The 11,397-nt window shown below is 36.1% G+C and overlaps 1 protein-coding gene across 2 annotated transcripts; it reads right to left on the minus strand.

Moving 5' to 3' along the window:
* Window positions 1–599: 599 nt before the first annotated feature.
* Window positions 600–10,175, minus strand: LOC132635912 (ATP-dependent zinc metalloprotease FTSH 4, mitochondrial). 2 transcript variants are annotated; one of them, XM_060352514.1, is made up of 7 exons: window positions 9,859–10,175; window positions 8,382–8,469; window positions 6,770–7,033; window positions 6,193–6,438; window positions 5,971–6,104; window positions 2,305–2,781; window positions 600–1,894 (listed from the first exon to the last, which is right to left on the minus strand). In XM_060352514.1, the coding sequence occupies exons 1-7, from the start codon at window positions 9,883–9,885 to the stop codon at window positions 968–970; spliced, it is 2,163 nt and encodes a 720-aa protein (XP_060208497.1). In that variant the 5' UTR covers window positions 9,886–10,175; the 3' UTR covers window positions 600–967. The 2 variants fall into 2 exon arrangements, with proteins under 2 accessions (XP_060208497.1, XP_060208498.1); XM_060352515.1 differs by having other exon boundaries at window positions 5,971–6,095; window positions 9,859–10,173.
* Window positions 10,176–11,397: the final 1,222 nt, after the last annotated feature.

The following is an 11,397-nucleotide window of genomic DNA, read 5'->3' on the forward strand; positions in this document are numbered from 1 at the left end:
CAAACAGAGTATAAAATTAATCTCAAACTTAATTTCGGTATATCCCATTAAACTCGATGTACTTAGGCAGGATAAATTCGTCCAAGAACAATAATTCCATGACTATAATCCCGAAATAACTTAGCCGCGAATCGAAGGACCCTTAACGTGGAGTTCCCATTTTTATGACATGCTTCCTAGTTCCTTCTGTTGTTTGGTGTATGATATATCCGAGAAAAGCTCACATTATCACATCAAACGGTAAATATTGCATTGAGTAATAATTTTGCAAATGCAACATAAAATAATTTTATGAACCAAAGTGAAAAGTTTACATACATTCTGATTCTGAAAAAGTTAAGTTATCAAAGCATCTTATTTTGGTGCAGATGTAACTTTGATTCCTGAACTTTTTTTCTAGAAATTTAGAATAACATAAAAAACCTCTACCACATCAGTTTTTAAAGATTGCAAACAATTAAAAACTGTCGAGAAAACCACATTACAGGCACAAAAAGAAAAAGAAAAAAACACATTATCCCTCAAATGACAATTATGTCATAAAAAAGATACTGCACTTTAAAACTCCTAAACAGCTTCCAAAAGCAAAGAAGAAAAGGTAAGTAACCAGTAATTGCATTATTGGAAAACTATTAAGTTCTGACACTCCTAAATTTTACAATATACTCATGAAAATTATCCAACTCAAATTGGCAATGAGTCTGCAGATAATTAAACTAATATCTGTAATGTCAGCTAAGTTGCTTATAACACCAGAAGAAAGAGGTCATAGGGCAACTAAAAATGACACACTTTGACAACATTGATATGCCATTTATCTGCTACTATTTCTATTGACCTCTACACTCACCTCCATACATTAATCACCTTCTTGATAGAGATTCAACAATTAAAGGATGGAAACCTTCCACGAGAATAAGCCACTATATGCACATGGATTGATAAAAGCTAGCAATAAGTTACCATGCTAAGATGCTACAGGAGCAATGCCTTTGGTTTTGGCTGCAGCAGTGGCCGCAGCTGCAGCGGCTGCGGCAGCTGCTGCCGCTGCTGCAGCAGTCGGGTTTGATGGAGGAGTTGGATTTGATTTTGATGTGCTCTCCTCTGTGACTAATTGAGGTTGCTGTTGCTGTGTGTGTTGAGAATTGACCTGGGTAAGCAGGGCCTTTATCTGGTTTCCGGTCATTGTTTCCTGCTCAAGCAATGCATTGGCAAGAGCATGAAGCTCTATGTTGTGGGTGGTGAGAATCGTTTTCGCGTTGTTGTAAGCCGTTTCAAGTAATTCTCTTACTTCCTTCTCAATGAGAAGCCTTGTTTCGGTGCTCATACTCTTCCCATTATCATCATAGTTGTGGGTGACAAGCCCCACTTCTTTGCTCATACCAAACTTTGTAACCATGGCCCTGGCTAGCTTGGTTGCTTGGTTGAGATCGCTAGAAGGACCAGAAGTTACTTCACTTTCACCAAAAATGAGCTCTTCAGCAACTCGGCCACCCATGCAAACATCAAGGCGAGCAAGCATCTGCTTCCGGGACATACTTGTCTCATCCTTCTCAGGCAATTGAGCAACCATACCAAGAGCCATTCCACGTGGAACAATGGTTGCCTTGTGAACTGGAAGAGCCCCATCTGTATGAATAGCCACAAGAGCATGTCCACCTTCATGATAGGCTGTAAGCTTTCTTGTCTCTTTGGATATGAAAGCTGATTTCCGCTCACTTCCCATCATGATCTTGTCCTTAGCATACTCTAGATCACCCAAGCTTACCGCTTTGGCACCCTCCATTGCAGCCTTCACAGCAGCAATGTTCACCAAATTGGCAAGGTCGGCACCGGAAAATCCAGGAGTCCCCCTAGCAATGATCATAAGGTCGACATCATCTGCCTTCACAATCTGCCAGATAGGAAGTGTTTTTGACACAGATTAGAAATGATGCTAAATAAAACCCTTGAAAATTGCAGTTGCATGTGCAGTTAGCAATCCAGCTGAGAAAGATGATCAAAATCAACCATGCTTGGGGAAACAAAGGTGAGACATCAAAAGACATCTAAATGGGAAACCTTCAAGAGTAGGCAACTTTAATTGTACCAGGTCAGACGATTTGATCGATTCACAGTATAGGTCAATGAAAATATATTCACCAATAGCAAAAAGGAAGAACGATGTGCACATGCTTAACGAATTTCTCATCTAAAATGCTAAAAGAGATATAGGCGTAAGGAAAATCTATCAACTATTAGAAAGCATTAGAATAGCTGTGTATCTACAAATAGTTCATCAGACCAATGACCTGGAAACAATACCTTTGACATGTGAGATTCCAGGATCTGCTTCCGACCTTCAACATCAGGATTTGGGACAACAATGTTGCGATCGAAGCGTCCAGGTCTCACCAGTGCCTTATCCAATGACTCTGGGAAGTTAGTGGCGGCAATCACAATGATTCCATCATTCTGTTTGAAGCCATCCAGCTCAACAAGCAACTGATTCAAGGTCATCCTCATATATTGCTGGTCCTTTGGGTTACGGCTTCCTCCAATGGCATCAATTTCATCAATGAATATAATGCAGGGTGATCGTTTCTTAGCAGCTCCAAAAAGGTCTCTTACTCTCCGTGCTCCAACACCAACAAACATTTCTTCAAACTCACTGCCACTGCATGAGAAAAAGGGAACCCCAGCTTCTCCTGCTATAGCTCTTGCCAACATTGTCTTCCCGGTTCCAGGGGGGCCAACAAGTAACACACCCTTTGGGAGCTTCCCACCAAGACGAGTGAAGCGCTGCAAATGTCAAAATAAGTAACTGTAAAAACATCTACCTCACAGTATTAAAGCAAATCATCAAAAAAGCTGCTGTCAACCCCGAGCAAAAAGGACGATGGTAAACAAACACACAGGTGAAAGTCATAATGCAATTACCAACCAAAGTAGAAAGTCATATATTAGCCAACAGCCTGAAAACTTTGGTATGACGCAACGTGAGCAAAAATCGGAATTGTCACCAGCTTTCCTTTAAGAGAAGTTGACAATAGGTGAACCGGAGAGGTTAAAAAGCCTACTTATACTAGTTTATCTCCTCTTTTACGCCCTAGGAGTATTGTCGCTCAGCCTAAAAAATAAATGAAATTAAAAATTATGAGAATTTACCAGCATAAATCTGATCATGATGGTGTCCTAATTTGAATTAGGTAGGTCCTAATCATACTTGTTTTTGGTTTTGGATAAAACTTTTCATGAAAAAGAAATATAACGACCAAACTAAGCAATTAATTTGACTTCAACCCAAGTCCTCATGTCGCTCAGCTATGTGGCAGACCCATCTTGTTCAACTCCCAAGCAGATAGTACCATATCAAATACTTCTCCTAATTAACAGAAAGCTACCAACTTATCAAAAAATTTAACTGAAAGCTGTCAACCAACACTCAGCTACAACTATTTTATATCACGATCGTCCTCGCTAGTTTGTGTGCACCTCGACCAATCCATTGGGTACTTGCTACCTCCCAGCAACACAAGTATCGATTAACTCTGTCCCCAAAGCTTAGACAGATGGGAATTCACCAAGTGTTTTTGCTTCATTTAACTTAAGTTGATCTAGGCCACAGAGGCACAGACAGACCTACATCAAGTAAATCCCACCTTTGAAACACTTTGATAATGCTCTCAAAATAATAAATTAGAGCATGGAGCCATTTCCTTATATGTTTTTCCTGTCAATAAAAAAAAGGCAGACTAATTAATTCTCATCCACCACGTCCCATAGGGATAATTGAATCAATAGCAATAAGCTAAGTTTAAAGAGGATAACATATGGAACGGCATGGAATAATATCCGGAGTGGTAGATTCAATTAATCGAAATTCAGAAGCTGAAATTTCACCATTCTGCTAGAGAGAGAGAGAGAGAGAGAGAGAGAGAGAGAGAGAGCAGAGAGCGTACAGAAGAGAGAGGGCTAGCTCGGGTACATAAGTATTAGGTCCCACCAGTTCATACAATTATTTTAGTATTATCTCCTACACGTTCAACTACTCCTTATTTTGAACCCTGGTCCATGGTCCATTCCAGCTTCATTGACCACTACACTACACCCATGTATGCCACACTAAGCTACAACTATTCAAACATGCTTGAGAAGCTTTTGGTTACTTCACTTCTTCTTGTCCTACCCTCATTAGGTTTGTTCATCAACTTTCTCAGCCCTATCAGGATATTCTATGAATTACTTCCATGTCATCATAAGATAAAGCTAACTGGATGCATCACCACTCCTAACTACTACTAGTCAAATGGGAGCGGAAATGGCTCGTCAGACTCGGCTTGTAGAGCAAGGTAAGCTCTTTTCCACCCTATATAATAAACCCAATCATTTAGTATGATGCAGAAACCATAAATCTAAGCAACAAGCCATATGAGATGGAGTCCTATTCTATACAAGCGTGTATGTTACGAGCGCATACTCCCCCGAGTTTCAAATATGTGGATTTATTGGGACGGGAAAATTTTTTGGTTATAGAAAAACACGATTTTCAGCATTGATCTTTGGATATTTGTTGGATACCCTGATTTGACAACCATTTGCCCAACCAATTCTAACTCCATTTAATCAGAATTGGGGGTCATTTTGGCCAAAGAGGCAGTTTTGACGCAGAATAATCTGATAAAAAGGGAGTCCCAATTATGCTCCAGATGTTACCTATGGAGAGCAGACAGAGACAATCAACTATCTTTTTTAACATTGTAAGTGGACAGATCAGATATGCAAAATTTTCAAATTGAGGGGAATTAGGTGGGTGATGCCAGGAAGTATAATGGATGTGCTAAATAGTTGGAGCAGAGATGGCAATTTAAGTATTTAACCATTCAGAAAACGAGACAGAGGACTGTCGCAGCATGTATTTCGGGGACTGTTTGGAGAGAAAAGAATCAGAGATGTTTTGAAGACAAACACTGCATCATTCAGAAGTTGAAGATGAACTGTTTAGCCATTTATTATTATTATTATTATTATTATTATTATTATCTGCATTTTGTCCTTGTCAAAAAGCTATTTATTATTTTTGGTGCAAACAAGAATATTTAGTATGTTCTAGATCTAGACAGTATATTGCGGGCTATTGCATAGGAGCGGGGTTTACCCTATGCGCACCCGAAGGTAGCAGTTGCAGGTTCCCCTGTTACCAAAACCAAAAAAAAAATAAAAAAAAATCTAGGCAGTATATAAGAAGACATACAAATAGGAAGTTACTTGTATTCTATTTTTTCTTCTGGGGGACTACACAGCTTGTGTAGTATAGCTGTTTATACATTAAATGTTATCATTCTCAACAAAAATAGGATTAGGGGTCGTTTACAGATAACTGAAATTTTCAATATTCAACCATGTGGAAATCCAATTGAGGAATGGAATGATGAGAAGCTACGTATGAACTCAAGGGAAAGAACCCTTATAATTGTTGTCAGTTCTGCTTCTATCCTGCCTTTTTCCCAAATACCTAACATAGTGGGATATAATTAACAAATGATAGACTTTCAGAAGCTTTTCCACACAATGAGGGGAAGAAGTTCTTGCTGCAAATTTGCATATTCATTTTTAATAAGAAAAAGGAAAAGTGTAGAGTTAGTACGTATAACTAACAAAAGAGAACTGATGTTCTCAGGTCACATATCCTTGTCAGGTTCTCAGGTCATTTCCATCTTCCTTCGCTGTCTTTCATTGAACTTTTGGTGGGAAGGGGCAGATCAAAATAAAAGAAGTGTAGAGGAAACACTGTCAGAAGGGATATACTTGGGTCCTGCATTTCCACAATCTCAGCTGTAATGTCAGGAGCAATGTCACGCCTTCCAGCATTACTTTAATTGAACTAAATGGACATCGACACAAATGAAACAATTTTGAATTCAAATTTGATGCTGACAGGAGAATATATTGCTTTGGTGGTTACTTAATAAACCTCCCATATTAACTTACCTTAGGGTCTCGGAGATAGTGGACAATTTCTTCCAACTCCCCTTTCGCCTCATCAACACCCTTCACGTCAGCGAATCTTGTATTGGTTTCCATGGTCGGCTGCACTTCCTCATTTAGACCAAGTCCTGAGGTAACTAACATCATTAACAAAAAAATAACTTCGATTGACAAAAATAATATCACCTGAACAAAGAATAAGCAAAAATTACAGAGCTTCTATACCTTTGCTGATTCCTCTATCTTCAATGAGTGCACCAACACCTGAAATCAAGAGAAAGGCCATACCAAGAGCACGGAATGTACGCCACAACTGTTCTTTGAAATGAGCCCCTTCAACAGCCACCATATGTATAGGAGCATTAGGAGTACCAAGAGCACCATCCTTCGTAGCTTTGCCAACATTCCTAAAAGCTGAAAGAGCTCCTACATTTGCTTCTACTGCATGAGAGCTAGCAGAACCACCAATACCTGAGAGACCACTAGTCAGACACTAATTAGTACTCCCTCTGTCCCAAAAAGATTGTCCTCCTTTCCTTTTTAGTCTGTCCCAAAAAGATTGTCTCCTTTCTATATTTAGAAACAATTTAACTTTATGAGATGATTTACAGCCCCACAAATATCTAAGGTTTGTTTTGGACCACACATTTCGAAGTCTTCCTTTATTTCTTAAACTTTGTGCTAAGTCAAAAGAGGACAATCTTTTTGGGACAGAGGGAGTATGTAAAATAACTAATTCTCAAAGCCAAGCCAAATCAACAGTCCAAGCTAATGAGAGATAGACTCTCTTATTAGGTCTCACCTCTCTGCAATGTCCGGAGCAGCTCACTTTCATCTAATCTATCAACCTTAACCAGTGCCTTAACATACTCTGAGAGTGCTGCTGGATTATTATGAAGTGAAGGTTGACCTTCAAATAATCTTATGACTGCCTCTGGATCATTCTTATGATATAGCTCTCTCAGATATGCCGCATCAGTAACTTCTTCCGTATCACGTACTCGACGGGCCAGGCTGCCCACATAACTTGACCGAAACCTTCCCTTGGTTTTTGCAGCTCCATGTACTGCACAAATAAGGGACACAATAGAGGATTACAACATGCTTTGCCCAGGTGTCAGCAAGGTAAGTATAATTTAGAAAGACAATTTATCACATAACTGTACATCTCCTATTATTACATGAAACAGAATGTCTAACGCAAACATTCAGAAAGGTGATGCAAAAATGATTAAACCAGAGAAGCCAGAAGGTTCTTTAGGGATTAAAACTTTTAACTTGCAACATTCAATGTCATTTTACTCAATCAACAAACTGTCAGGAAGTCTAAATGTCAGCTATTTGTCTGCAATTTGCCAAAAGATGCAGAGGTTACCATGCTAGGAGATGAGTTCTTCATTCATTCACAGGTTCAAAAGACTAGGAAGTCTAGAGAACTCAAGAGATTGCTAGTTTCATCTTCATAAAGCATATTACTCATAAATTGCTTTTCAACTCTCTTGTAAGCACAAGAAAGATCTTATGAAGCCAAATCTAGGCAGCGCCAACACTATGAAACCACGTATCAGAAAATTTATCCATTTTGATATCATAACTGGATTTAGAGTACAAATCAAAATTCTTCTCAGCAACATGCAGCAAAGGAGGCCGACACTGTAAACAGATTTCACCAGAACTCTCACTTCTCAATTACTGCGTGGTACCAATTATTACTTTTTAAATAAGTATGAGCTGCCAGAAATATTTAAGTGAAAGCAGTTTGCACAGGTATATATAAGGTAAAACCTATTTCCACCTCGATAAATTTTTTATATCCCTTTCAAACGTATGTCAACCACATCAGGATCCCATGCCACTCTTCTACCTACCAACATTGTCAAGTATATCTTCATCATTAAAGTTGCTCAATTTTTTACCTCAAATACTGTTTCTCTGTTTCACATTCTACCATACTCCATTTTGTGCTGCAACTAAATTCTAAATCTGCTATCCCTCAAGGCTTTTCCTTGAAGACTCTTATTTGAGTACAGTTTTGTTCACTTTTGTATTGGTTTTAAATGTATACCAACTCTGAATATAAAAGTGAAAACCTTTTCTTAATTGATTAGTTTTGCCTAAATCGCTAGTAGAACCCAATCTAGTATGGTCTAGAGAATAATTATCAGTGTAGGATATCTATGGTGTTCTAGTCATTATAGGTAGGACCATAGTTCGGTTTAAATAATATAGAGGCTCGACTTTTGTTGATACCAGAAACATCTAGGTGAAATTTATGTACAAATAACAAGCAATAATTCCATGAAGCCAACCATTCAATATTTTTATATTTGTCAACCATCAAACACTATTATCTCCAAAAAAAAAAAAAGGAAACAAGCCTCCACTGCATGAGTACAAAAAGTTTTAGAGCATACCTCCACCTCCGGTCGCCTTTCCAGATGTAAGATAGGTTCTATTCAGTAAATAGCCTAGCTGCTTCAATTGAGGTTGCTGCCTTTCAACCTGTATAATAAAAGTAAAATTCAATGCATAACAGAGGAGAACAAGGAGCAAAACCATCATACCAAGAAGAAGACTACGAAACCCTCATAAAGAAAACGAGCAGCGTAACGGGAAAAACACCAAATAACAAGATAAATGCCAAACTACAATACACCTATTTTTACAGTTTAAGATTTCTTTCTTTTTCTGACATAGAACATGGAATACTCATATTAAACCAACTAGGAAACGTGCAATATGGACTTTGTAAAGCTACTTATTGAGCGATCTAAGCTAACTATACACATAAAAAACCAACCTTTCAGTTTCATAACCCAATATAACAACAACCAAAGTAAAGCTACTCAATCTTGAGCCTCAAAATACATCATATTTGGAAGTTGATAAAATATTGCCGTGGCTAATTACTCTGTAAACATCCGATTTTTTCTACAAGGGAAAGGGAAAAAAATATCTAATCTTAGAGATAAATGCCAAATTACAATACACCCATTTTTTACAGTTTAAGATTTTTTTTTCCACATAGAACACTGGTATTAAACGAACTAGTTAAAACATGCAATGTGGACTTAGTATAGCTACATATTGAGCAATCTAAGCTAATTATACACATAAAAAACCGACCTTTCACTTTCATAACAACAACCAAAGTAAAGCTACACAAGCTTGAAATATCATACTTGGAAATTGATAAAATATAACCGAAATAGTGCCTACTTACAATGAAAAATCCAATTTTTGTAAACGTACAATATGGACTTCGTAAAGCTACATATTGAGCAAACTAAGCTAATTATACACATAATAAACTAACTTTTCAGTTTCATAACCCAATGTAACAACAGCCAAAGTGAAGCTACACATTGAGCAATCTAAGCTAATTATACACATGAAAAAACTAACCTTTCAGTTTCACAACACAATATAACAACAACAAAAGTAAAGCTACATTTGAGCAATCTAAGCTAATTATACACATAAAAACCAACCTTTAAGTTTCATAACACAACCAAAGTAAAGCTACATATGGAGCAATCTAAAGCTAATTATACACATAAAAAACCAAACTTTCAGTTTCATAACACAATATAACAACAGCGAAAGTAAAGATACACAAGCTTGAAACATCATACTTTGACATTGATAAAATATAACCAAAATAGCGGCTAATTACACTGTAAAAATCTAATCTTTATCTACACGGTAAAGGGTCAAAATCTCTAATCTTAGAAACAGATAAAAAAAGAGAGTAACAATTTAGGGTTTTTATAACCAAAAACAACAAGAATCTCCAATTATCAATAACCCCAATAAAAATAACAGAAACCCCATTAAATAAAGATTACATCTTTGAAAAAGAAAGATCTGATAAAGAGTGAAACAACAAACCTGTGTGAGAAGGCGCATTAGAGCCATCTATAAGCAATAAAGATTGATCTTTTCTTCAACCCCTTTTCACCTTTCTCTCAAAAACTTAATCTCTATTTAGTTTCTTGATGCTTATACTATGATTTCTTTTGGTGATCGAAAATGGAGAGAGACTGCAAAAGGGGAGGTTGATTGTTTTTTTCTTCTTCTTCACAAGAAATAGTTAAATATTTGTTGCTACTGTTTGATAAAAATAAATAAGTAAATGAAGAATTTTTGGGATGGAAAAAGAAACAATATTTTGGTAATATCTCAGAAAGGGTAGAAGGGAAGACCGTACGTAGTTGGGGTGGTTTATGGGTGTGCTTAATATTGTACAACGTGCGCCAAAGAGCACCTCTAGATTTTGTTACATTTTACGGAATCCCGGACTTTTCTGGGTTAAAAAAATAAATAAGTTAGAACCAAAATAGTATAATAAAAAAATAAAAAAATACATAACTAAGTTTCACAATTCATGCATGAAAGGACCAAGTTGAAAAAAAAATAAAAAATTGGCCCTTTCACGCACGAATTTCGTGCGTGAAAGAAGACAACAAAACTCCCCCAGACCCTCCTTCTCCACCATGGTCCTAGTTTAAAAACAAAAAAGAAGACCCGCCATTAAAGGGCGATTCAGTGGTCCCCAACCCCTAAAATCGTCGCTTTCGTGTTGTTTTTCAACCCGAAAGTCAATATTCTTGGTATATTGAAGTGTATGAACAAGTTTCTAAAGTTGAATTTCGGAATAGAGCGGCGTAGAACTCATTTGGAAAACTCAAAAAAAGGTTCAATCTAGGTATTTCACTATGAATTTTCTATTACTTTGTTAAATATATTATTACCCTAAGCATGATCATTGTGTAGTCGTTGCGGATTTCGAAGAAAAAAAAAGTTTTGCACATTTTTTTTTTGCGTTTTTGGAGCAGATTAGGGCTTCCCCCTTTTTTCTTTTCTTTTCTTTTTTTATTTTTTATTTGTTTATTTGTTGTTAATTAGTTAATGATCTATTAATTGTTTATTTAGTATTTTTTAATTGTTAGATTAGCGACTTAAATATTTGTTAATTGTTAGATTAGCTAATTATTTATTTAGTTTTTGTTAAACCAATTGTTTATTTGTTAATAATTTGTTAATTGTTTGATTAGTTAATTAATTGTTCATTTATTAAATATATGATAATAATTTGTTAATTGTTTGATTATTTAGTTAATTGTTTATTTATTAAATATATGATAATAATTTGTTAATTGTTTGATTAGTTAGTTAATTGTTTATTTATTAAATATATGATAATAATTTGTTAATTGTTTGATTAGTTAGTTAATTGTTTATTTATTAAATATATGATAATAATTTGTTAATTGTTTGATTAGTTAGTTAATTGGTTATTTATTAATTGTTTATGCTTATTGTTTGCTAGCTAATTGTTAATTATTTGACTTATTAATTATTAATCTTTATATTTTAGGATTGAAAAACCTTAGTTTAGGATTGATAACCCGTAGTTTAGGATTGAAA

This window comes from Lycium barbarum, chromosome 4, assembly GCF_019175385.1.
Source record: "Lycium barbarum isolate Lr01 chromosome 4, ASM1917538v2, whole genome shotgun sequence".
Lineage (NCBI taxonomy): Eukaryota > Viridiplantae > Streptophyta > Magnoliopsida > Solanales > Solanaceae > Lycium > Lycium barbarum.

Bases quoted from the DNA above. Each gene is read 5' to 3' on its own strand.
- LOC132635912 (XM_060352514.1), bottom strand. From the start codon at position 9,885: ATGGCTCTAATGCGCCTTCTCACACAG. The intron at 8,470-9,858 runs GTTTGTTGTTTC...TTTATTATACAG, and splicing joins TAATGCGCCTTCTCACACAG to GTTGAAAGGCAGCAACCTCA. The intron at 7,034-8,381 runs GTATGCTCTAAA...TTATTTGTGCAG, and splicing joins AAAGGCGACCGGAGGTGGAG to TACATGGAGCTGCAAAAACC.